The 27523-nt window shown below is 47.6% G+C and overlaps 1 protein-coding gene across 4 annotated transcripts in view; it reads right to left on the reverse strand.

Annotated features, from left to right (window-relative positions):
- The window catches only part of IQSEC2 (IQ motif and Sec7 domain ArfGEF 2), a 75980-nt gene that overhangs the window by 23530 nt on the left and 24927 nt on the right, over positions 1-27523 (reverse strand). Inside the window, exons 1-2 of one of the 4 annotated variants that reach the window (XM_074324136.2) lie at positions 17903-18055; positions 15920-16015 (exon numbers count right to left, since the gene is read on the reverse strand). The exons of 1 other annotated variant lie outside the window; for it this stretch is intronic. In XM_074324136.2, the coding sequence (XP_074180237.1) occupies positions 15920-16015; positions 17903-17928 (122 nt within the window). In that variant the 5' untranslated portion in view covers positions 17929-18055. Of the gene's footprint in view, positions 1-15919; positions 16016-17902; positions 18056-27523 lie in introns of those variants that run through there. 2 more of the 4 variants (XM_074324134.2, XM_074324137.2) reach the window with 2 other exon arrangements.

Raw genomic sequence — 27523 nt, forward strand, 5'->3', positions numbered from 1 at the left:
CCCACCACACACACACACCTGCGCCCTGTTTTGCACGCTTTGCTGGGCTATTCTGTGGGGGAACTGAGAGTGTCCTCTGCAGCGGAGGAAATAAACCATGTTACACAAATAACCACAGTACAAAGCCGAAAGTTCTCAGGGTTTGGGAACAGAGGAAGTGCTGGGGGTGCTCAGGAGAGAGATTCCTTCTGCGTGGGGGTGGCTGAGCAGAATAAAAATAAACTCGCACTTACAGTTCACCTTCCCCGTGTCAGGCATTTTTGCACATTATTTAATCGGCATGGCAAACATGAAGGAAGAATTAGGATTCCTATTCTGCAGGAGAGGAAAAAGGCTTTGAGGGAGGAAGTGACTGCCGAAAGTCTCAGAGCTAGGAAGTGGCAAAACAGGGACTCAAAGCCCAGAGCTTGCACTAGTTCCCCTGCTGCCTGAAGGCTTCCTGGGGGAGGAAGCTACTGAATGGGGCCTCGCCTAAGAGGAGTCGATAGAGTGCCTTGTGAGCCAAGACACTAAAATGGGGAGAGGAGGGACAGGATGGTTTGTAGGGATTTGGGGTAGCCTACCCATGGCAGGGGCACTGACTGCTGCTCCTAACGGGAGGTCTCCCTCCTTCCCTTTACTGGCACTGCCCAGAGCCAGGCAGCCAGCAGGGGATGGGATCAGGATGCAGTTGCCATGGAAATGAATGGGGGCTGTTGCTATAGATACCATAAGATGAGGGCAAGAGGAAGCTAGGGATGCTGAGGACTATCCCCATGACAACTTGGGCTGGAAGGGGGGGGGCGCGGGGACCAGAAGTGAGAGACAAGAAAACAAGATGAGGAGGTCAGTGCACATAGATGAGGGTCTGTGGGTTCTGGAGGAAGACTGGGCAAGGAGACAGGACCCAGTGTGTGCGGGGGGAGAAAGGGATCTCTAGTCACCTCTCTCTCCTCTGATAGCTCTTCTGAAAGCTATTTCTGCTGCCCAATCCCAGCGCCACAGAGATTCCAAACCTGAGGCCAGACCGGCTTGGCATAGGGGCTGGAAGGGAAGAAGGAAGCCATCGAAAGCCTGACTGAGTAGACAGCAGGCAAATAGGCTGGCGAGCACACAGACCTGGGTTTGAATCCCAGCTCTGCTTCTTTGCAGCCCTAAAAATAATAGTTGTCATTTACTGAGTACCTACTCTTTGTTAGACCTAGTAACCCTGAAAGGTATGGGTTGTTCTCTCTGAAGGGATAACACAGATGAGGAAACTGAGGTGTTAAGAGATGAAGTCATTTGCCCACAGTCTCAAAGCTCAGCAGTGGTGGTGCCAGGCGAGTCACACCAATGTACACAGCAAGTCAAATCAAAGTTCCTGCTCTTACCTACCATCCCACACTGAGCAGCCCCTCCAAGGCTGAGTCCCTGCATTCTCCAGCTCCCCATGCCTTCCCCCAGTGGCACACAGAGGGCCAGAAGCTGGGTAAATATTTGTGGAGTGTGTGAGTGAGGAAGCAACCCAGGAAGAAACAGGAAAACCTGGGGTAAGAATGCAGAAGTGCCTGACTACGAGAGCAATAGTTCATGGGTTTGGCTGGCTGAGGGTAGAAGATCCACAGAACTTTATGAACCTTCCAACCCCACAGATCCAAAATGAGACCCCAACAGTCAAAGCGCTTTGCCCAAGGTCCCAGAAGATGAGAATTCAAGTCCCCTACTTTCCCACTCCCTAGGCTGTGACGAATTGATCTCATCGCCATGCCTGTGCTCATGCTCTTCCTTGGTTTCTTCTGCCCAGGATGCCCTCCCCTTCCCCTCACCCTCAGACTCCATCCGTCTGATGTAGCTCATCTACGTCTTACAGCAGCCTGGGCAGGCAGGCCCTCCTGGGAAGTCAGTTCTGACTCACTCTACTGACCCCAAACCTGACAGAGTCAGCTACACCCGGCTCTGTGTCCTGCGCACACTCACGTCACAGGCGGTACTCATCTCCAGCTAACCTGTGATTCCCTATTGAAGTGTCCATCCCCCACCCTGTTCCTGTTTCCCAAGGGCAGTGGCTGATGTGATTCACCTCTGTGGGCCCTCCAGGCCCAGGCCAAGGCCCGGCACACAGCAAGCACCAACAGCCACCTTAGTCCCCTAAGAGCACAGGTAGCAGTCATGTGTGTCTGTGTGACCATCTGCCTGACAACTGTCACACTACAAGCCACAGCCCCGCATGTTCAAAAGTCACCTACACCCAGTTTTGTGATTATCTTCACTGGGCACAGAAAGAGAGCCCGCCAGGCACAGAAAGTCTCCACTTCACACGCTCAGAATTCCTCACACCCAGCCTCACACAATCACATTCCCGGAGATACATACCAGTGCACGGTCTCTCACTCCCGTCAGACCCGCTGGTCTCATGTAAAGACATGCACACATATGCACAGGCACACACGTTTCCCTCACAACTGATAGAGACCTCCCCCTTCCCGCAGCACAGACCCTCAGCCAATTTGGTTGCCTACACCCTGGCTCCCATCATGGCCATCTGACCCTGACTGGCCCTGTCTCCCCATTGAGTTGAACCCCGGCCCCCCTACTGCCTTCTATCTCCAATCAAATGAAGGGTAAAATGTTCTCCCACTCCCCAGCCACAGGTCACCTAGACCCACCTGCCATGGAGAGCCAGTCAAACAGAGCAGTCTACACACCATTTCCCAGCATGACCCTGGAGCTCTCTGCCAGGTTTTTCTTCATGCTGTCTCTGTCTCCTGTAACGCCTCCTTACCTCTTGCCACCTATTCAAAGCCTTCCCAGCCTTCCACTCTTGCCCCTCCTTGTCCAGAGAACCCCCCTGGACACTACCCCTCAGTCCACCTTGACATCTCCCTCGTCTTTGGGCCAGGAACACATTTTGCTCATCACTGAAGCCATATCTGCTCAATCATTTCAGCCCTTCACACCCTGACTACTTTCTCAAAGGATTTCTCATCTCCCCTGGGAGATGGAAAACTTACAGATAATATATTTTTGACCCCTCACAGTATTTCACTTGAAGCCTTGCACACAACAGGTGCTCAAGCAATGCCCTCTGGAGGAGAAAATAAGGGAGAGAGGAAGAGAGGGAGGGAAGAGATAAATGAGAGTTTGAATGAATGAATGAATGAATGAATAGATGAGTTGAGTGACTAAGTGCATAAAGCAATGAGTGACGGAATGAGGTGAGCCTATGGAAAAACGACGAGCTCAATGTGATAGGGATGACAAAAACAGGGAGGGAAAAAAAGGAGAGGGGGACTCTCACCTGGGCCTCAATCAAAGCAAGAGCCATTAATCACTGCACACTTTCCCAACCGTGCACCAGACCCTATGCTGGGCTCCTTGTATTTTCTTGCTAATCTTCATGACAACCCAGAGAGGTAGATATACTCTCACTGTACTCAGGAGGAAAATGAAGCTAAGGAGAAGAAAATCCTCACTCCAGTTTATGCAGAGAGTTAGCGGCAGAACCAGAGGTAAACTCAGATTCATCTAATGCCAAAGGCTCAGAAAGGGAAAGTGTGGGGGTCTCCTGGCTTTTCTCCTAACACAGACACATCATAAAAGATGTGGGTCCTACAGCCCATAGAGGAAACCTTGCACTCTCCTGCTGACAGCCTCCAGGGATTCTTAGAACCAGCTTCTGGCAGGTGCAGGGTCATTTAGGGTCATTGTATCTGGAGGAAATGGCTTCCCCTCAGATTCAGAGATCCCTAAAGTTGTAGAATCAGAATCTTGAAAGTACAAAATCAAGGACTCTTAACACCTCAGAATATTAAAACCACACCATCAGAATTTTTTTTTAAATGGTAGAATCATGAAGTCTTAAAACCACAGGATTGGAGAATCCAAAAATCATTGAAGAATTAGAAACCACAGGATTGCATGGAATGTGTCACTGAATTATCATATCTTAAATTCGTAGTTTCTTAAAATTGTAGCATCTCAGATTGACAGAATGTCAGAGCTGGAGGAGCCCTTGGAGATCCTCTGGTCAAGCCTCCCTCCTCCTTTTACACACGAGGTAGCAGAGAAACCAAGCGACATGTCCAAGTTGGCCAGCTCATGCCACCTCAGGCTGATGGGCTGGAGAAGGCAACAGGCTTGCCTGTGGTGAGAGTGCCACACCGTTCATCCATTTATCAAGTGCCATTTGGGCGTTGACAATACCATGAATAAAACCCTACTCTCTCTCCCAGCCGCTGTTCCCAGCCTTGGATAGGAAAGCAGGTAAGGCCCTGGTGGGGACAAGAAGAGGGAAGCAGGGGTAAGGGTGGAACATACATCAGACAGAGAGAAGAGATCAGCTTTTATTGATGGAAATTCCTTTGTACACAGCGACACGCGCTCCGAAAGGCCTTTTCCTTCTGATCATATTTACAGAGCACTATGGGAGTGGCAGGGGGCATGGGACAAGGCCTTCAAGCAGTGGAGGAGATGGCAGCGATGGCCACAGCGAGGGAACGAGCTAGGCAGGCTGGGCCCGCCCCCGCCTGGTCCTCTGAGCCCTAGGCACCCTGCATCTCTGTTTGTGCTCACAGAGGCCAGAGGTAGGTCCTTGGGATGTCACTGGAGACCTCTCCAGGGTGCCTGGGAAGTGGGGTGCGGGTGCAGGAGGGTCCAGGGTCCAAGTTCCAAGCTCCAAGCTCCAAGCTCTGCTGCTCCCATATCTTAGTCAGACCTAGGGCTCCAACCTTTCGAATTTGAGGGCTGGAGTCCAAGGGAGACAGCAGTGGGGGAAGAATTCCAAGAAGGAGGTGGGGGGAGGAAGGGGCTAGATGCTTGCCCATCTAGTTCTTGAAGTAGGGACAGGGTCCCATGGGGGATTGCGGGGGCGGGGGGGGGCTGGTTAAGGCTTTTGCTTCTGCATAGAAAATGACCCTCGTCCTCTCAGTTACCGAGAGGACGGACTGCTGCACTCGGAGGCCGGACAGCAGAACTGATGAGCGTCTTCCTCTTCCTCTTCCTCAGTCTCCTCCTCCTCCTCCTCTTCCCTAGGGTCAGGAAGGGCAGGGTAGAGGCCACAGGCGGCGGGTGACAGAGAGAGGCAGAGGCATTAGTTTGCAGAGCAGGGGAGATACCTGAAGGGCTGGAACCAGGGAGGTGGGGCTAGGATGGGGGTGGATTAATCCAGGGCCACAGCCAACTCTGCTCTGAGGAGCCAGTTGCTGGTCCCCTCCTGAGACAGCCCTCCCCCACACCCAGGCTGGGCTCAGTCTTCAGGTCTTGCCCAGGGGATATAAACTCCACCTCTGACCAGGTGAGGCAGTACCTTCATTTGAATATAAATAGTAGTAACCAGCTCTCTGGGGCACTTTGCATACATCATCTCATTTAACTCCCCTAACAACTCGGCAACAATTTAGAGATGAGGGAATTGAAGCTCAGCGGAGAGGGTCGATAACCTGCCCCAGGTCACATAGCTGGGTGAGGGTAGAGTCAGGATTTAGACCCGGAGTTCCCGGAACTCCACACCTCAGACTCATCCCTCCAGGGTCTTCGGGTGAATTTGGTACTAGCTCTAGAAATCCACCCTGCCCTTAAAGGACAAAGATTTGTATTTCCTGAAGGCTCAGGGCTGGGAAAATGGGAGATGCTTAGAAATGGAGTGTGGAAAGCCCACATCTTTGGAAACAAAGAGACCTGGGTTCCAATGCCAGCTCTACAAGTATTTCCAGGCTATGTCCCCCAGGCAAATTATTGCCCTTCCTGGAGCCTCAGTTTTCTCATCTGGAAAAATGGGGCTCATAAGCCAACCCCACGGGATTGTTTCAAGGACTGGAACACACATCAAGTGCCTGGCAAACATGAGCAACGTGAGTATGATGGTCGTTATGGTTCACTGCTCATGAGCTGAATCTAATTCCCAAGGTGGCCCTTTGCACCCATACAGAAGTGCCACAGAGGCAGGGAGGAGTCATTGCAGGAACAAACGCCTGTCCCTAGGGTACTGTGGAGCACTACCAGGGGCCAGTCTGGAGGTGCCAGTCACTGGAGCTGGGCTACAGTTTCATGGGGTGGATGGACAGACAGAACAGAGGTGGAGGGGAGGGTGACCAGGTGCCTTGGGAGTGAACAGCCTCTTCTGGGGAGAGCCAATGAAGCAGTATCACCCCACTCCCAGCCTCCTTGGCTGGGAGAGGCAGTAAGTATGGAATCCAGGAAACTAGAGGATTGGGAAGAGATGGGAAGGAAAGAGGACAGGCAAGGGAAAACGCTGCTGTCGATCTGCCAGACAGACAAGCGCACACATATGCACACACATCCATGCATGCACACTTTCCTCACACTCAGAGTTCCCTTTGACACATTGTTCCACAGTCACTGAGTCATTAAACTCATGAGTCAGCAAAATCACATGAACCAGGGCTCAAGTCCTAGGCAAGTAGCTCCTGCTTTCTGAGTCTCCCATTCCTCATCTATAAAAGGAGAAGAAAACTTCACACCTCTCAAGGCTGTCATGAGGAACAAATAATCTTTTAGGCCCACTGCTCGCTCCCCTCGTAGCCAGGCCAGACCTCTGCTACCCTTCACTTTGATACTGCAGCCACTTTCTGATTTCTTCTCCCTACCCTCTTGGACCACATTAGCCTTTCTTAAGCCCTCCTTCGAGCATGAATCTGTTCTGCTCAGACACCCACCGTGGCTCCCCATTGCTTTCTGGATAAAGTTCAGACTCCTCAATTTGGCATTCAACTCTCCCTCACCATATGGCCTCACCTGGCCTTTCCTGTTAGGTGAAAAAAAGCACGGGGCTTTAGCGTCAGACAGGCCTGGGTTTGAATTATCAGCCCCACCGCCTACTAGCTGGGTGAACTTGGGTCCATTTCTTCACCTCTCTAGGACTTCCTTTCCTTATCTGCAAAATGAGGAAACACCTATTCTGCGGGGCGTGCCGGGATTAAACGAATTCAAGTACGTAAAGCAACTGCCACAGGGTAGGTTTGGTGCTTCACACATGGTAACTGTTATCATTACTGTCATTACCAGTGGCATCAATGTTATCCTGCTTGCTCATGGCCAGCCTTCATCATGCTAGCTTGTTCATGATTCCATCAGCATGTCCAGCCTTTTCACATCTCTATCCCTTTGCTGACTATTTCTTCCTTCTGCACCGATCTTTGCCTATCGAAATCCTGTCTGAACTTCATGGTCCAGCTCAAATGCTGCTTCCTGTAGGAAGTCCTCCCTGACTCCCAACCAGAAGTATTCTTTGCTTCCTCCTAGCCCCAGCATCCATGCCTTTGGCCAGGTATCTCCATTTGTTGCTTTGAACTTGCCTGAAACATTTCTTTCACCAGTCTCCTCTACGCCCTTGTATTTGCCCTCGCTACCACCACTGCCTCTGCTTTCCTTCCCTGTAACAAAGAGAGGGCCCCTATGCTATTTAAGGTCAGTCCCTCCACCTGGGCTGTGGAGCCCACTCCTGCTACCTCCTCCACAGCAATCATCCCCTCTTCCTCCCATATTTCAACCTCTCCCTCTCTGTGCCTCCTTCCTACCAACATTTATAGAAGCTCAAGTATCTCCCATCTGGGATAAAAACCCTCTATCTGCCCCCACATCTCCCTCTAGCAATCGCTGCCCCTCTCCTCTTCATAGCTACACTTCTTGAGAAACTCGTCTACACTGGCCATCTCCATTTCAGTACCTCCCACAAGCTCTTCAACCCACTGCAATCTGCCTCATGCGCCCACCACGCCACAGAAACTCTTCTTAGTAAGGTCACCCAGGATCTCCTAGTGGTTAAAGCCAATAGACTCTCTTCCACCTTCATTTTACATCCCCCAGCTGTAACATTTGCCACTCTTAACAAGCCCCTCCTGCAGGCGGAGGGCTCTTTCCTTCCTCTGCTTCAGTGAGCCCACTCCCTGCTGGATTTCCTCCTACTTCTCTGCCCACCCCCAGCTCCTCTTGCTCTCCCCAGTCCTTATGTGTTGGTACCTCTTCCCCAGTTCTGCACCCATCCTCTTCTCTTTCATTCCACACTCTCCGTCACTGATATCATTCCATTTCATAACTTCAGGTACGGCTGAGGACCCCTGCAGCTCTCTCTCTAACATAGTCTCTCTCCTGGGTCCCAGACCCATCAAGCCTAATGCTTGCTGGACGCTCCACTGAGATGGCCCTTAGGGCCTTCAGAGCTCACAGGGACCTCTAACTTAAGCATCTCACCACTGCAAACCTGTCCTCCTGCATTTCCCACCTTAGTGAAAGTCACCACTATCCACCCAGTCACCCATGCCCAGAACATACCTGGGAGTCACCTTCCTGCTCCCTTAGCAATTCTAGGCACCAAATCCTGCTGATTATACCTTCTAAATAGCTCCCAAAGGCTATATATACAACATCTGACCCCTGCTACCTCATTTCCTACTCCTCTTACCCCTTGTTCACTTTCCAATCATACTGGTCTCCCTGCTGGTCTCCCTCAAACACAATGAGCACTGCTGTTCCTTCCATCTGGAACATCGTTCCCCAGATAGGTGTGGCGCCAGGCAGTCTATATATTTAGTTGTTTGTTTATTGATTATCTGTCTCACCCACTGTAAGATGTCTCAGGACAGGCATCTGTGTTGTTCATTGCTTGTATATTCCCAATTCCCAGCACAGTGCCTGGCACTCCATAAATATTTGTTGAATGAATGAATGCATTGCCAGGCCCGAACACTGCAACTTACTGTGAGCTCCACCCTCAGTCATCTCCATGCCCAACCCCCCATTATCTATTCAGTCTCTAACTCCCGTCCTTTCTTCCTCCCAACCACCTCTCAAGTCTATCTCCTCTGCTCTATCGCCATGGCCACTATGTTAGCTTATCTCTCTCTGGGGTTACTGCAACAGCCTCCTCCCTACTTTCCCTTCCTTCTAAAATGCTAATCTGATCATGTCATTTTCCCTGCTCAAGAATTGCCCATGGCTCTCCAGCTGCCTACCACAAAAAAGAAGCCTGAATGCCCCAGAGAGCTGTGAGGCATGTCTAACTTCCGCACCCTCCGGTGTTTAGTTTTACCATTTCTCACCTCCAGGCCTTTGTGTACACTCTCAGAGCATCCTCTCCCACTTCTACCTCTCAGAATCTTTATAGACTTTGAGTGACTGGCTCACACACTACTTTCTTCAGAAAACTCACAAACCGGAAGTAGTTCCTCTCCAAAGTCCATAGAGAAATAAGTGTCTCCAGGGTCCCTCAGGATCTCCGAGTACCAGGAGTAGGATGGAAGGCAGTAATTATGTCTAGGATCAAAGAGTTTGGGTGCTGGGTGAGCACTAACAGGGGTTCCTTTTTCCTCCTGAGTTATTACCCTGGACCCATATCCCTCTGGCCCTCTGCTAACGCCAGCTCATCCCGGCCTCCTCCCTTTCTCTCATCTTCTATTGGGTCTATCTCATTAACAGCTCTCAAAGAATTTGGGTTCCAGAATTTGAAGTTAAAATGCTTCTATGTGAATGGTGCCCACTAGAGTAGTCCAACACACAATAGCCCTGCTCGAATCCATTTCTTTTATGCCAACACGCAAGTTTGCACCTTACAGCTGGCTTCCGTACTTACAATCCATTTTTCATATTGCTAACGTGATGTTTTTAAATCACAAATTTTACCAAATTTCTCTCCTATTTAGTTAGGATCCATTTACATGACACTTTATCACCAGCAACACTGGTTCTTAATCATTTGGGGGAAACACAAACCCTTGGTGCATTTAATGAAAGCCATTAACCATCTCCTTGACAAAAAATACACATAGGTATACATACACAACATTTTTCATTCAATTTCAGGAGGTTCATGGGTCACTTGAAGCCCATGAGGGACCTATGCACCCCAGGTTAAGGACCTCTGGCCCTACCCAATAACATCCAGCTGCTTCTTTTGCATATGCTGTTCCTTCTTCCTGGAATGTTCTTCCACTCTTCACCCTTCTGTCCCTGGCTCTTCCTCATCCTCTAAGACTCAGCTCTTAGGCTAGGTTGACCTGTGCCAGCTCTAGATGGAGCCAGATCCCTTCCTCTGGGCTTCCACAGCCCCCCATGCTCTCCTCAGTCATAGCTCTTCCCAGTCTCCCGAACTGACTGGGAACTTGTGGAAGGCGAGAACCATTACCCAGCATAAGCCCTGGCCATAGCAGAGCTCCATAAATATCTACTGAAATGAATGCTAATAACTGCTACGCTCCCACCCTTTTTTTTGTTTCATTTCATTTCATTTCTTTTTTTTAAATTTATTTTTGCTGCTACTCTTTTTTGAGTACCTATTGTGTGGCAGGCACTCAGTTTGGTGAATTCTATTTATGATCTCATCCACTCTCCAATAAATAATCCCCATGATGTTGGTGATATTGCGTCCTTTTTAACAGATAAGGACCCAGGCTCAGAGTTGTGATGTGAGTTGTTTAAGGTCACCCAGCTAGTGAGTGACAGAGTTGGGACTGAAACTGAGACATGTTGGCACCAATACAAATATTGGTCCACCATGCTTCCCTGCCGTGGACTGTGAGATTGGGAGACGGCATCAGCAAAAGAACAGGACCAAGAATCAAGGTCAGAATACCCTACCTGGGCTCCATTTCCCAGGGCCGCCGCCTTTTATTTTCCCTCCTGTTTTACCTTCATTCTAAGACCAGGCACCTGGCTATCTCTTCTTTTGGTGAAATCCCCTCTATCCTATATACTACTACTCTCAGCCTCTTCATCCCAAAGCCCCACTATGGTCAGGCTCATCCTTTGCCTCAGGACCATTCCAGACACGTACAGCTTTTAGATCCAGTCTAATCCAATGCTACACACTGGGCTGTGAGTAAAACAAGACATGGGTAGTCCCTGCCCTTCAAGAATTGATAGTCACCCAGGAGTTTTACATGTATCATCTCCAATACTAAAATCAGCCCTGAGAGGTAAGTAAGCATTATCATTACACAGATGAGGAGACAGGCTCAGAGGTTAAATGGCTTGCCAAAGTCATAGAGTTGGTAGGTGGCCAAACTTGGACTTGAATAAAGGTACCGACTCAACCGTTTTTCCCCCATTAGGTCATCCCGCCTAGAAGAGCCAAAGCGGGCAATCATTTCTAGCAGAGTTCAGGGAGGAAGGAAAGTTCAAGACTCCATACACACGTCCCCTCCTGTAGGGGACAGATAGGGTTAGGTACCCCTCCTCCAGCTGCCCTCTGATCTTACTTCTGCCCCATCCCAAACCACACTACGCTGTCACTGTCTGTGTCTCTCTCCCTTCTAGGTGTGGGTTGCACACCTTTTTCTTATTGATTTCCAGGAGACAATATAGATAGAGACAGAGATATTAACCTGTGCCTGATATCTATGCAGCAAATATTTTCTCCTAAGCTGTTGTTTCTGTTTTAACTTTGTATCTATGAGTAGTATCTTTTTTCACACAGAAGTTCTTAACTTTAATGTAGTCAAAATTATTGCTCTTCACTTTATGGCTTATGGGTTTTTAAGTCATGCTCACGTAGACTTGAACTCGCTCATGGGAGAACCAGATACAGTTTCTTCCTCTATCCTACTAAGGTTCAGCACAAGGCTTAACTGAGCAGGCTGGACAAATGCTTGCTAAGTGAATGCGGTAGTATTTGAACTAGTTATTAAAAGGAAAAGCAAGATCTGAACAGTTGGGTACAGGAAAAAGATATAGAGGAGGAGGAGGTAAATGAGTGAGTGAAAGTAAGGAAACAGGACCAAGGGAAAACGCCAGTACTTTTGAAACTGTGACAGGGTGTGTATAACATGTTGTCATTATTGTTATGGGGCTTTTGTTTTCCTTACAAGAATGGGATCATACTATAAGCCCTGTTCTGCAACTGGGTTTTCTCATATAACACTAAGCCTTGGACATCTTCCTATGCCAGTACATGGAGATACATCTTCTTCTTTTGATCTGCTACAGAGTAATCCATATACTACGGGTGAATCATGGAGGAAAACCTGTTCCTTACCGATGGACATTTAAGTTGTTTTAATTTTTCGCTATTATAAACAATGCTGCAATGAATATCTTTGCATATGTCTGGAAGTAGTTTTGAATGATAGATCCCTAAAAGTTGAATTGCTGGGCTAAAGGAATGCACATTTTGTTTAAAATGTAGATAAAATTTATTCCCGTTGCTTTAACATTTTTATAGACTGGTTAAAAATAAACAGTATTTCTATTCATAATCCTGTTTTTATTTTGGGAAGCATATACCATGCAACCTTTTCATTGAGAGTTGGATGAGAACGCCATCCTTGTGGGCATGTGATAAAGAGTTGCACAGCATGGTTTACGTTTGAAGTTAGGATTGAGGTGTTTTAGAAAAGGTCTCTGGTTGGCCAAACTGGGGTGCATCTAGTAGTAAAACCTAAGGAAATCTAGCTTCAAGACATGGATCCCGCCTTGCAAGTATATGACATTTAAGATTCTGGTGGCAACTAACAAATTATCCGATTTAAAAAAATGGTACCAATTTGCACTCCAATCAAGGTATGTGAGAGGTTCTGTTTCCTCACAACCCTTTCAATCTTTTAAATTTTCGTACTTTAAAATTGGTACTTCATTGTTGTTTTAGTTACATTTCTTTAGCTATTATTAAGCTTGAGCATTTTTTCTCATTCATTAGCTAATTATCTATTTCTTCTCTGAATTGTCAAATCATGTCATTTCTCCATTTTAAATCAATTTTTCTTATTGATTTCCAGGAGACAATATAGATACAGACAGAGATATTATCTTTGCTTGATACCTAGGTAGCAAATACTTTCTCCTTGCCTGTTGTTTATGTTTTAATTTTCTATATACTATCTTTTAAAGTTAAGAACACAGAAGTTCTTAACTTTAATGTTATCAAAATTATTGCTCTTCACTTTATGGCTTATGGTTTTTCAAGTCATGCTCAGAAAGGCTTCTCTAATATTATAAAAATGTTCTGGATTTTCCTTTGGCACTTTTACAGTTTTTTTTTTGTTTTTGTATGAGGTAGGGGTTTAACAATTTTTTTTTTTCAAGTGGTAGCCAATAGTCCCATCCGATTTACTGACTCCCCACTGATTTGAAAGGTGTCCTTTATCATAAATTAAATTCCCACATGAATATATGGATTTCTTTCTAAACTCTCTATTTTGTTCCATTTATGTATTCCTCTATTTCTGTGATGATATAATATTTCTAATTACTGCAGCTTTACATAAGCTTTTGTATCTAATAGGGCAAGTTGCCCCACATTGTTCTTTTTAAAATTTTTCTTAGTAGTTCGCGGGCATTTAGTCTTCCAAATGAACTTCAAAATCCAATTGTCCAATTCTCAAAGAAAATACCACTGACATTTTAATGAGAAATGCATTGAACCTTTTGACCAAATTGGTAGGGAAATGTCATTTTTATCATATTGAATCCTCCCATCAAGAAATAGGATAGGATTCTTGATTTCTTCAAGCCTTCTTATAGCCTTTGGTGAAATTTTATAGTTGTCTACAGAAAACTATTTCATTTATTGTAAATTCCTAGGAATTTTATAATTTTTTTGCTGTTGTGAATGGAATCTTTTTCTATTATGTCTTCTAATTAGTTATTGCTGGTATTCAGAGAAGCTAATAGTTTGGGTGTATATTTATTTATCTTGCATCTCCCCATCTCCCCAAATTTTCTTATTAGTTCTAATAATTTTTCCTTTTATTCTCTTTGCATATCTAAGTAGACAACCTTATCATCTTCAAGTCATGCTAACTCTGACTCTTTCTTTCTAATATTTATGCCACTTATTTCTTTTTTTAACTCCATTGGTTAAACTTCCAGAAAAACAATGGTTAGTGACAGTGATAGCAGTCATCTTTATTTTGTTCCTGAATTTAACGGAAATTTATCTAGTACTTCCCTGTTATATTTGATGATTGTCTTTGGTTTCTGACAAAAATTCTTTACCAAGTTAAGGAAGTTTCCATTGATTCCTAGCTTACTGTACTAGTTATCTATTGCTGTGTAACAAATTACCCCAATGCAGCAAGAGATAACTAAGACACTAAGAGTTTTTAAATCAAGAATGAATATGTAATTTTATCAGATTATTTTTTCAGCATTTATGGAGCTAGTTATGTGATCTTTTCTCTTTAATCTATTAATGTAATTAATTACAATAACATCTTTCTTAATGTTGATCAATCCCTGCACTCCTGGGACAAACCTTCATTTGTCATGACTCATTTTTCTTTTAATACACTAATGGATTTAGTTTGATAATTAAAATATTTGTTACTCTATTAATATGTGAGATTAAGCTATAGTATTCCTCTTTTTTTTCTGTCTAAACCTGTCCAGTTATCCTAGCCTTCTGGACCGAACTGGAAAGCTGTCAATCTTTTCCTATTATCAGATCTTTCAAGATTCGATAGAACTTCCATCATACCAACTGAGCCTGGTACCATTTCTGAGGAGAAAATTTGGACCATCTTTTAAATTTCTACTATATTGTTCTAGTCTGTTCAGGTTTTCTGCCAATCCTTAAGTCATTTGCTAATTCATATGTTCCTAGAAAACCACCCATTTCATCTAGATTTTCACATTTATTGGTATAAAATTATACAAGGCATTTTCTTTCTTTTTTTGTTAGTTCCAGGTGTACAAAACAACATAGTGATTAGACATTTACATACCTCACAAATAACCCCAATAAGTCTATTACCCAACTGACACTGTACATAGTTATTAGAATATTGACTATATTCCCTATGCTGTACTATATATCCCCATGACTATTTTTTAACTATAGTTGATATTCAATACTATCTTATATTACTTTCAGGTGTACAATGTAGTGGTTAGACAGTTATATAACTTATGAAGTGATTCCCCCCGTAAGTCTAGTACCCATCTGACACTACACATAGATTTTACAATATTATTGACTATATTCCCTATACTGTACTTTACAGCCCTACGATTCGTTTGTAACTACCAATTTGTACTTCCTAATCCTTTCACCTTTCTCACCCTGCACCCCAAGCCCTGTCCCATCTGGTAACCATCAGTTTGTTCTTTGTATCTATGGGTCTGTTTCTGTTTTGTTTATCTTATGAGTTTTTTCGTCTCCTCCTTCATCATACCTTATTTTATTTTCTTGCTTTTTCCTCGGAAATATTTGCCAGAGGATGGTTTTTCCAGTTTACTGGTCTCCTAGTTTATCAAATGTTTTGTTTTCTATTTCATTAATTTCTGGTTTTATCTATAGTAATTACTTTATTCTGCTTTCTTTGGGTTGTTCTTTTCCTAGATTCTTCAGTGGAATAACTAGTTCATTTAATTTAAACTGTCTTATCATTTAGTAAAAGCATTTAAGACTATAAATTTTCCTCTGGGAACCTCCATGATTATATCCCATAGGTTTTGATAGATAGTATTCTCATTGACATTTATTCTGAATAGTCCATAAATTCCATTGTTATTTCCTCTTTAACACAAGTATTTTTAAACTTTCAAATGGGCCTAGCTTTTTTGCCATTGCTATTAATATTCATTTTATTGCATTATAATTAGAAAATATAAAATGTTTTTTCCAATTAACTTGGAAATAATGTTGTTCTCCAAAGGTGTGGGCAAATTGTTCCTTCTGCCTAAACACCCTTCCCAGTCCTATCCAACTGGCAAACTCTTACTCATCCTTTAAAACACTTGTTACATATTCTAGGACCAACCACTCCCGCTTTTGGGGGCAGGTATCTAGGGAAGGATTTTTTTTAGGAAGGACAAACTACAAAAGGATTCTGAATGTCCTCGTTGGTCTCCTGACCTGGTCCCCTAGTCACTCTCCTCACATGCGCACGGACACCCATTCCACAATCATTCCAGGGGCTAGAGGGAGATAGGGGGAGGGTCTGGCAATGATATTGCATATTTGTCTGGAAGGGTGAAGGATTAGGGGAGGGATGGGTCTAGCTCTTACCTGCTCTCTGCCAGCCTGCCTGAGGGGGTAAGCTTCATGGAGTCAAGGACCTGAGTAGGACAGCAATACTGGTGTAGAGTATGAGACGCTGTGGACCTGAGAGACAGCGAGAGACAGAGAGAGGGAGAGAGACAGAGAGAGAGACAGGGAGGGAGGGGAAAGGAAAGGTGGGGAATGGGGACAAGGAGGTGAGAGTGAGTGGGGGAGGGGAAAGGGAAGACTGGGAGGAAGGGGTGGTGGGAGATAAGGCATGGAAGAGGAGGAGTGGGAGGTAGGGAGGCAAGGAGGGAAGGGAGAAAGGGAAAAAGAGAGGGAGGGAGGGAGGGAGGGAGGGAGAGCGGGAGGGAGGGAGGAAGGAAGGAAGGGAGGAAGGAGGAAGGAAGGAGGAAGGAGGAAGGAGGAAGGAGGAAGGAAGAAAAAAAGAAAAAAAACCACAAAGTCAAGAAAGAGAGGACGGCACTCGAACCACAAACAGAACACAACGACAACAGGGGGCAGCAGAGACAAAAGAGCTAGGCTGGGCCTCCTGTGTTCCAGGTGACTCCGTGGGGACCTTGGCCACGGAGACACCGGGACACCACAGCAAGGAAGGGGAAAGGGAGCCCTCCTCACACCAGACGCCACACGGGTAGGGAAGAAGGGAGCAGGAAGGGGGGATGAAAGAGAAAGGCAAAAGACATATGGGGGGATGCCCCCTTATAGAAGACCCCTCACAAGAAGGGAGGGAGGGAATGGAGAGAAGAGAGGCTCTGGGTCTGAAGAGTGGGAAGAACCCAGGCCAGGCAGGTGGAGGAAACACTGTAGGAAGAGAGGGAGAGAGACAGCAAGAAACCGAAAGAGACAAGGAAAGGGTGAGACAGAAAAAGAGAAAGACAGAGAAAGAGGGAAGACAGAGAAAGGGCAAGACAAAGAACACAGAGAGAAGACAGGGAGAGGCAGAGAGAGCCAGAGCAAAGGAGAGGAGAGGCGAGGGCGGAGGAGAGCTGACAAGGTCTCAGAGGTCTTGGTGACAGGATGGGACTAGGGGGTGAGTGGGCGGGTGGGGCCCAGCTAGCCAAACAGGGTGGTTCAGAGGAGCAGGAGCCTTTGCTTCCAAGGCCAGTGCTGTGCCCCCACCCCAGGGCAGTGCCCAGGCTCCGCCCACCCCCCCCCAGTGCTGTGTCCCCACCCCTATTGCAGGGTCCAAAGGCCCCTCTGCGTCCTGCTTCCCACAATCAAAGTCCAGAGAATGGAAAGGACAGCAGGGTAGTGAGGCTGAAGGCCTGGTCCCTGCTCTACCCAGCTCGGGGCAGATGCTGGGAGTGGAGCTGACCCTATCAAGTCAGCCAGCCCCCATCCTCCACAAGCCCCTGAAGGCAGGTTGTGGTCAGGGCCTGGCCAGTCAAGAGCCCAAGTAAAGGCCCGGAGAGGTGGCTGCAGGCCAGGCCAGGCCAGCCGCCCACTATCTCACTTGCTGCAAATTTGACGATGCCCAAATCTTAGAACCTTACGGAATCTTGGAATCTGAGACTCTTCTTATCAGAGATTCTGGAATCATCATCATCTTCAGAACAACTGTTTCTCAAGGGCCATCTATGTGCCAGTTACCAGGCCAAGTCCTTGACTCATTATCTCATTAATCCTGAGACCAGAGACCCTAAGGCTGCTGGAATATTGGTATCAGAGAATCTGAGCAGCTATAGGGAGTCCTGCAGTGACAGGCCAAGCTAGCAAGCCAGGGCAGCCACCAATCATACCCCTCCCAGGCCCCAGACTGCACTGTTCAAGGTTCCAGGGCCCTTACAGTGCGGGACACCCGGACGCCTATGGGCTCACCCACTTGAGCTGGCTCCCTCCCCCAAGCCTCCAAGAGTCCAAGAGGGGAGCCAGAAACCAGGAAGCCAGGAAGCTGCTGAATCAGCAGCCCAGGGATCGGGTCCAGGCCTGGGCAGAAAGGAAGGGGTTCAGGCTGCAGGGTTTGGAGTGGGGGGTCCAGGTTCCTACCTGCTACTCCTCCCGGGGGTCTCCATGGGTCTGGACCTGTCCAGAGGGCAGGCCCCCTGGCCTGGGCGGTGCCTCCACCGTGTCACCAACCCCTCCTCCCCAGCCCTTCCCTAGAAGGAGGAACCAAGGAGGCGGGGCCAGGCCAGCTGGGCTGTAGGCCAGACTGCAACTGGAAACTTTGCTCCTTCCCCTGCTCCCCCAGGAGTGCTGGGAACTCCTGGTAAGAGGAAGCCGCTTTGAGAGCTCACAGTGACTCCTCTGGGCCAAACCCCAGGCTGGGCTCCCTATGTGCACCTCCGCCAGAATCTCCCCAAGCACCCTGTCAAGTCTATGTCACTAGCCCCATTCTCCTGAAGAGAAAAAATGAGATGGAGAAATGTTAAGTAATGAGGCACAAATAATACAGCCAGTAAGTGACAAAACCCCAAGATCAGAATCTGGTTTGGCCATTCCTGAATCTGGAATCTGTCCCCTTGTGAACACAGAAACCTTTCCATAGAAGCTTTTAGCAAACGTCCTCATCTTCAGCACAGCTGAAGAGACTATTGGGTTGTTCTGGGATGCTCCAGATCAAGTAAAATTCAACTCATATATTTGGGGAAATCAAGTTGAGGCCCTGGCCAATATTCTTGACCATTACAGTAAGTTCTCACTTTCTTCTATGTTGTTTTCTGGACTGGCTGAGAGAAAGGCTCCCTGAAGAGGAGAGCAAAAAGCCAAAGAAATGCCCTTCACAATCAAGAAGCTGTTTTCCCCAGGAAATTACCCTGCTTGATTTCATGGATGGGAAAATTGAGGCCTGGAGAGGGGAAGAGTCTTACTGAAGTTCATACAGACAGTCAGACTAGAATCTAGGGGCCCCAACTCCCCACCTATCTGCCATAGTCATCTCTCTCCCTCCATGTGGATGGGGCTGGTGGAAGGAGAGAATGTGGAGGATTTGAAGGATGTGGGGCTCCTGAAGGGCACACCAGATCCAGCTCAGAGTGTTTCTATCCTTTCACGGCTCCAGAGCCCAGGCTCCCGGCTGTTCTGAGCAGAAGGCGGCCCTGGGAGGGGCCAAGGGTACAGTGATCTAGAAGGAATAGGAACTGACAGGTAGCAGGCCAGCCTTCCTGCTTCCCTGCTGGGGCAGCTGGTTCCTCTCAAGAAAGCCAAAGCTGCTGAGCGAGAGGGAGGCCCTCTGGACCACGATAAAGTTGGCATCTGTGGGTCCTTCATGGCCTCCTCCTCTCCCTCTGCCCCCCCCAGTAAAGCCCCCTGGTCCTCAGGGCTCTGGCCTCAGGCCCTGTTCTTTTCTCTCTCCTTCAGAACCTCCTACTTCCTGCTGCAGCTGCACCTGGTGCCCACTTGCAGTTACTGTGCTAAGAGCTGCACCTCTGGCCCAAACCTTCCTCTTGACTTGGCAGGAGTTCAGGGACTGAAATTCTAGTCCTGGCCCTAAGGCTGTTGCTGTGTGACCTTGGGCAAAACCCCTTCTCCTCGCTGATGAAGCAAAGAGCCTACACTTTGGTGCCTGGTAGAGCCAAGTACAAGTTCCATCTCATCCACTTTAAGCTAGAAAGCCCTCTGAGGCTCAGTTTATTCACATCTAAAAGACAAGTGGCAATCTCCACCTCATAGGTTCTTGGGAGGATTCAGTGAGACGAATGTGCACATAATGAAGTGTCTCAGCTTGAGCCTGAGAGAATCTCTCCCTTCTCCCAGGGAGGCAGAGGGACCTATGAGAAGGCTGTTTGTTTTCAGGATGGGAAGATTTCTAGGAAAATATCTCTTAATCTGGGCCACTCTTGCAATTCAGACATATCTGAGCATGCTGGGTAGACTCATGTGATGACCCACCAGGGGCTGAAGGGAAAAAAGGAATTATGGGTGAGGAGCTTGACCCAGCCACAGGGTACTGTCAAGGCCTTCATTCACTTATCCAATAGATTCTGCAGACCAGGCACTGGGCCGGGGGCCAGATACAGCATTGATTAAGGGTAGTAAACAATTTGATCTCATGAAACTTATATCCAAGTGAGAGGAGACAGACATTCAAAGACTAATGGAATTAAACTGGGCAAAAAGTGGAGGTAGCAGGGAAGAATGTTCTACGCAGAGGAAACAACTTGAGCAAAGGACCTGAGGCAGTATTTCCAGGAACTGCAAAGAGGCCAAAGGGGACGAGTGGAAAAAGCAAAAGGAAAAAGGGCGAAACTGGAGATGTAGGCAGGGGCCTGAGTATGCAGAGCCTTGGAGGCCACAATCAAGTTTTAGTATTTATACTAAGGACAATTTGGCAGCCTGTGGTTCGTGGAGAGGCATGGGGGTGTCTCTGATGCCCCTGAAGCTGTATGACAAATATCGAGTAACAGCATGTTTCTGGGGAGAACAAAGCTTTCATCAGATGCTCAGATGGGCTAGTGATCCCAAAAGAATAGGGAAGCTCCTTATATGAGTCCATTCACTAAGTGTTTACTCTGAGCTAGTGGTAGGCAGGAATCCTAGAACTTTCTGTGAGCTGGCCCCTACCTCCCACCTCCAACAGGTCTCAGCCTCCCCCAATCTTCACTCTGTGCTTCACCCAGACAGAAGTGCTTGTAATTCTCTGCCACTCTGCTGTCCACACTTATCTTTGCCTGTGCAGTCCCTCTGTTCAAAAGGCCCTTCCTCACCACCCGGCCCCATGGCTACCTCCCCACCTCTCTAGCTCCCCCTTGTTCTTCACAAGTCAGCTCAAAGGTTGTACCCACAGGGAACCTGCCCCGACTCCTCCCCTCTGTTCTTCCCACCCTGCACTTCTCTCAGCACTGTCTGTTGCCTCTTATGGGCCAGAAGCTCTGTGGGACAGGGGCCAGGTCTTATTCATCCCAGTGTCTTCAGCATCCAGCACAGGGCACCTAGTCACACAGGTCAGTTAAGTATTGGTGGGAGATAGACGATTCACACTGAGGTGGAGGCTGCAAGATGGACTGGTGGACACTAGAGGGCACTGTGGCCATTGGAATCCTGGCCTGACGCTGGCCAGGCTGACAGGCTGGGCCCAGGGCCTGGCAAGCACATGGGATTGTCTCCAGGAGCTCAGAAGCATGGAAACTCTGCTCCTAGATCCTGCAGCATCTCAGCTCCGGGCCTGATTGACCAGGATCCCCATTCCAGCCTCCCAATTTACCTTCTGCCCCCTTTCCAGACCATTCGTCATGACAGCACTATCCTACTGCACATACAGCTTTCGTTCTTCACAAATACAGGTACCAAACACTCCTCCCACAGCGCTGGCATACACTTTTTGTTCTGTCTGCAACACTCTACATGTCTCCTCACCCACCCCACCCCTCACCTGGCTAACTTCTATTCACCCTTCACCTCTCAGCTTAGATGTTAGCTTGGAGAAGCCTCCCTGACCTTCAGGCTGTGTTGGATATATTTCCAGGGTGCTCCCACAGCCCCCTACACTTCCTCTGTAATTGTAGTTGTCTATTTCCTCACCTGTTTCCTTACCAGATGGTGAGTTTCCTCGGAGCAGGACTCTGTTATTACCTGCCATTGTTATCAACCACATTTAATTTAGCACGTTAGAGTCCGGTACTTTGTACGTACTCAATCATCCCCGAGTAAATGAATGAATGGATAAATGGATAGATGGGTAGATGGATGGATGACCTCAGACAAGTCATTTTACCTCTCTAGGTTTGTTCCCCATTGGTAAAGTGGATATGCTCACCCCTCCTTGGCAGGGCAGGCAGGAAGATTAAAGATAATGTGTGTCAAGTGCTCCCTAACAGTACCTGACACATAGCAGACATTTTTGGAATCAAAGCAATTACTAATATTTGGAATAGTGACAAAAGGGAGGGGAGGAGTTGAAAGAGACCGCCCTGAGCCTGGGGTGATCCCGCCCACTCAGGTTTACTATTTATATGTGGAAGATGGCTTTAACAATAATAAGAAAACTATCATTTTTATTAGAAACAACGACAGCACCTGCTACGTACCAGACCAGAAACAGGAGGTCCCCAAGGAGGTGGTGGGCAGCCTCTAGTCTCAGCCATGGGATGCAAGGCCAGGGCTGAGGTCAGAGCCGTGGGCATTGCCCCTGTGTCTGGAGAACAGTCATTATGGGAACAGCTGGTTCTGAACTCTTTACTCATAGGTGAAAATTTGTCTAAGGGGTCATTAATTCCCTCTGTAATTAATGTAAAAACTGCAGGGTTTGTATTCATGGAAAAATAGGCTCAAGCGTCAAGCTGATAATATTGATAATGTGTGCTTGTAATTATATACTGCAGATAACTATAAATTCAGTCACTGCACTAATAAAATGTAAAAATTCCCAAAGCAACCAAGAACTTGGTAGCAGTTGTACCATGAGTTGCATTATGCCAGTCGTTCTGAGGCTAGGAAAATCACCACATACTGGGAGTAATGGTAATATTCACTGTGTACTTAAAAGCTGTTTCGGCATAAAGTAAAGAAAAATTTTTAGATAAAACAGGGCACTTTTATGCAAAAGCATGAAATTTGAAAGCATAGTGAGCAAAGGTCAATTTGCATTAGAGTAGGAACCAAAACCTTGATGAATTGGGTAATCTTACAATTGAGGCTCTCAGCAGACTGCCCTTCGGGCTCTGACTTTCCTGTGGACACATAAAAACTATGGTCATCGTAGAAGACCAAGTACAAAGCATATGACCTCTCTACCCTCACCCCCTTCAGAGAGAATCGACTCCCACCTACAGCCCCTTTCCACCTCATGTTACCATAGGCTGGATAAAAACACTGCAGTCACATGGGACATGGACACTGAAGCTGGAAGGTCACATAGCCTCCAGGTTGGTAGCCAAATCAGGCCTCATGAAAGCAGAGGAAGCCAGTCCAGAGAGAGGAGTCAGTGACAAAGAGATGAGAGGGACCAGGCAAGCCATGAGAGATGGGAGTCAAGACATGGACCCCAGAGATGGAGAGAGGGAGGGAGGGAGGGAGAGCGAGAGAGAGAGAGAGAGAGAGAGAGAGAGCACAATCTTGGTCCCTTGGTCCTTGATTTCTTGCTCCCACTTCCAGTTGGCGTGAGGCCTGGCTATACTTCATTTACTGTTTTTAGATTCTGTGAGGTGTAGCCTCACAATAGGTCCCCCCCACCCTTTATTCTTGAGCAATTTTGAGTGGGTTTCTGTTCCCTGCAACAAAATGTACCCAGACTAAGAGAAGGGAAAATTGGGGATATAAGTGCAGGGCTTGCATAAGCAAAAAACTCATAAAGAACACTTATGTAGGGAGGGGTGAATGCAATTATAAAGCATTTGTGTTTGTTCACCCAAATGCTCCCTCATTTCCTAACACTTGCTCTCACAGACACATGCTACAGCCACATACGCACACACACTGACATTCAATGGCACACAGAAACAAAGGCAACAAGAACCAGATATGCTCTTATGTGGACACCCTGACATGCACAGACACGCACCAGCATGCAGCACTGCCCGTGCCCACAGCCGCATGGACACGGCCGGCCTGCCTGCATGAAAGCCATGGATGGCACTGCCCATAAGGCTAGGGCCAGGGTGAAGGCTCAACTGGGCACTGCACTGCCTATCTTCCCAGCTGCCAAGTGACTCATCTACAGGGCTGCTAATTAAAGCCAGGACAGAGGGGACAGACGCAAGGGGAGGGGAAAAGAGAGAAGGCAAGTTTATTTTGGTGCCAACCAGGCACTCAGCCAGCTTAGGGGTCACCCACTTCCTGGGGCTGGGCCAGGTGGGGGCAAGGGAATACAAACAGGAAGGGGAGGGAGGACCCTCTTACTCCTTCTGGACCCTCGACCCTCGTGAACTTCCTGGAAAGGTATTTCCAACTGACTCCGCCTCTCTCCTCCTCTGTCCTACTGTCTGATTCCAGCTGCACCCCCTCCAGACTTGTCCTTACAACTGGCTTCTCCTCAGCAGCACACTCCCATTTGGGCTTGCCAGAGCTGGCTCATCTGTGCCGGTACCCGGCTTCCGTCTACCAGCCGCCCCCCACCACAAATGATCACCCAACACAGGCCTGGTACATTGGGAATGCTCTCTATGTGCTTCTGGAATACGATTGGGTTAACCCTGGTACAGCCCAGCCCAGTGGTGACTATCGCTCTGATGGGCGGGATTCCTATCCTAGTTCTACCAGGGCAGGAGTTACTTTAGCTCTTTAAGCCTCAGTCTCCTCATCTGTAAGATGACAAGAACATATATATATCCTATAGGATTATTGTGAGGGCTAAATGAGAGAATATAGGAGAGTGCCTAGGACGGTGCCAGCATACATTAGCTTTAGCGATCAGCCAGTAAGTGCTGCTGCTAACATCCGCCTCAGCCTGGGGCAGCAGCACTTACAGAGAGCTGAGGTCCAGGCCCGGCTCCACCTCACAGTACCCGGGGGACTGCAGGCAAGTCACATAAGCTCTCAGAGCACTGTCTCTTATATAAAATGGGGATTCGTGATGTGACACCATAGATTTACTGTAAAGATTTCAACCTGTCAAGTGTCCTGTGTGGAGCCCAGCTCTTAGAAGTGGCTTAATAAATTGCAGCAGTGATTACTAAGGATACTGTGTTTCCCCAAAAATAAGACCTAGCCAGACCATCAGCTCTAATGCGTCTTTAATTAATATAATTAAAATAAGCAAAAATTAATATAAGACCTGGTCTTACTTTTCTATAATATAAGACCGGGTCTTGTATAATATAATGTGATATAAGACAGGGCCTTGTATAATATGATATATAATATAATATAATAATACCTATAATATGATATAATAATATAATATAATGCTGGATCTTACATTAATTTTTGCTCCAAAAGACACATTAGAGCTGATGGTCTGGCTAGGTCTTATTTTTGGGGAAACAGGGTAGCAGGAGGAGCTCAGACCTCCAGAGCCAAAGAAGCCCAGGAGGGAGGAAACAGGCAAGGAAGGCTTCCCAGAGTGGGCAGGACTGGAGTTGGGCTCCCAAGCCAGAGCGTGTTGGGCAGGCAGCAAGTGACAAGGTTCCAGGCAAAGGAAGTGGTGAGAACAGAGAGGTGGATGGGGGAGCAACCAGGCTGCACCGGACAGGACGCAGCATGGGAGGGAATAGTCGGCTGCAGCTGGGGCGGCTCTGGGGACTGGTGGTGTCTTGGACACGTGGATGGGGGAACCATGGAAGGTCCATGAGGTCTCAGCCACCCCAGCTTACCAGGAGGGGGATTATCACTGTGTGAGGGATATAAATGATAAGGGGGGAAGACGGTGGTAGATGAGGGTAAAGGGGATCAAATATATGGTGATGGAAGGAGAACTGACTCTGGGTGGTGAACACACAATGGGATTTATAGATGATGTAATACAGAACTGTACACCTGAAATCTATGTAACTTTACTAACAATTGTCACCCCAATAAACTTTAATTAAAAAAATAAAAAAATAAATGATAAATGTCTAACTACTACATTGTTTTGTACACCTGAAACTAATTAAAAAAACAAAAACAAGGAAGAACCTTAGAGATTATCTAATCCAAACTCCCATTGGGCAGATGGGGGCACTGAGGTCCAAAGTGGGAGGCCTCCTCTGGGAGTAGAGCCAGCAGTGGCTCCTCCTCTCATTTTTCCTCCCAAGATTGCAGCAGCTCCCCGTTGCCATGGGGACATCCCTGGGTGTCAGTGGCTCCCCACCCCTTCCTCCTTTCCTAGCAACAGGCCACCTCCTCCAGCCTGCAACCGCAGCCTGTCTGCCCCCCTGCCCCAGTTCCAGTTTGACCCTCTAGGACTGGGCTCCCTCTGCTTCGGTGGCAGAGATATCGGTCCCTCCTGCCCCTCTGCTTTCAAGTTCTACACTTCTCCACATTTCTCAAGCTTGACTATCCAATATATGACAAAGGACTGGGTTAGGGGAGGGCAGAAGGCACTCCAACGTGTTGAGTCACTATTTTGTGCTGAGCATTGCTTTACTGTAAATTCTCTCATCAGCCTACCGAAGTCAGAATTATTGTCCCCATTTTACCGATGAGGAAACTAATAAGGATCAGAGAAGTTAAGTGACTGCAAAGAGCACACAGCTAGGAAGCAGGCACTGCTGAGAGCTAGCTTCATGACCTTGAGCCATTGCCAAGGTCTCTGGACCTTGGCTTAGGTACCTGTAGGTTTGATGACTTCTTAGGGATCTACAGGAAGCCGACGCACCTTCCTCTGTGCACAGCCCTCTTGCAACAACAGCTGTTCAGCTCTAATTAGACACCACACTTCCTCCGGCACCCCATACTGGGAAGCCCTCAGGCCTTGGCCCTGCCACGGGCTTGGGGTGGGTGGGCTTTCAATCCACCAATTCGGCTCATTCCTTGCTGTTCCACGTCTGACAAAGCCAAGGCCTAGCCCCTCTCCTTGGTGTTTCTCCTATCCTCCTAACCTTTCCCCTTCACACACACACAGAATTTATTAGAGGACACTGGGGCTCCAAGGGATGAACAGATTTGTGCAGTCACGTAACTAGAAAGTGACCTAGCCATAAACAGAACCCTTTGCTGCCCTTGCTATGCTGCAAAGCCCAGCCTCTCCTCCAAACTTCTCCAGCTCCTCACTGACGACAAAAGGCGTCTGTGACCTGGCCCTGACTAGCGTTCTGATCTTTAACATTTGTGCCTTTCCTGCCCAGATCTGTTTTAGCCCAAACGTCTGCTCCCATCCCTAAACCCACCCTCACTTCCCGGGCATGCTGGTTCCACTTCCAGCGATTCCTTCTGTGTGCAGAGTTTGCGTGTCAGTCCTTCACAGCCCAGCTCAGATGCTGCATTTTCCAGGAAGCCATTCCTGACCCCTAACTGAAGTGAGCTCAAGAATTTACATGCGGGTCCTGAGAGCATCCTCAGACAGTCCCACCTGGGCCTGCTTCCCCGTTCAAGAGTCTTCCCAACACGTTTGCAAGATTCTGCCCCACAAGTGCTATATTTCAGGTCCCTTCCACAGCCCAAGTTTCACCCTTGCTTCTCCAATTGCTGAGTCCCCAAGGCCCCTGTAGCCTCCTTGACTGTGGGCCCAAGATCAATGGCAGGAAGCACGTCTTAGTGACACAAATGCTGGCTTTGGAACCAGACAGCTCAGGGTGTGAGTCAGAGTGATGCAACACAGCCCCACTGCTCTTCTTCCCCTGGGCGAGGCACTTACCCTCGTGGGAACCTCCTAGTCCTCGTCTGTAAGTCAGGGACCCTACTCCATGTCTAATAGGGCTGTTGCAAACATTAAATAAGATCGTGTTCAGAGCTCTTAGTATGTGAGGAGCAAACGATAACTGCTACTATTACTAACATTAGGATGAGGATGAGGATGATGACTATTATCCGTAAGGCTGTCGACATCTCCTGCAGGGATGGCGTAGGCAGGGCTCTGGGCTTAGTGCCCGGCAGACCTGGGTTTGAATCCCAGTTCAGCCAAACATTAGTTGCGTGGTTGTGGGCAAAACCCATAACCAGGCTGAGCCTCAGTTTCCTCAACTGTAAAACAATGATGATCAGGCCAGCCAAGTTTCCACCTACAGTGTCACTGGGAGGATCAAACAAAAGAAAGTCCCTGACAACGTCAGTAAGTTGTAAAGGCCCAACTTATATCATCCTCTGACTTATGAT

The sequence above is a fragment of the Rhinolophus sinicus genome, chromosome 18 (assembly GCF_057876585.1).
Source record: "Rhinolophus sinicus isolate RSI-liver-muscle chromosome 18, RSI-T2T, whole genome shotgun sequence".
Lineage (NCBI taxonomy): Eukaryota > Metazoa > Chordata > Mammalia > Chiroptera > Rhinolophidae > Rhinolophus > Rhinolophus sinicus.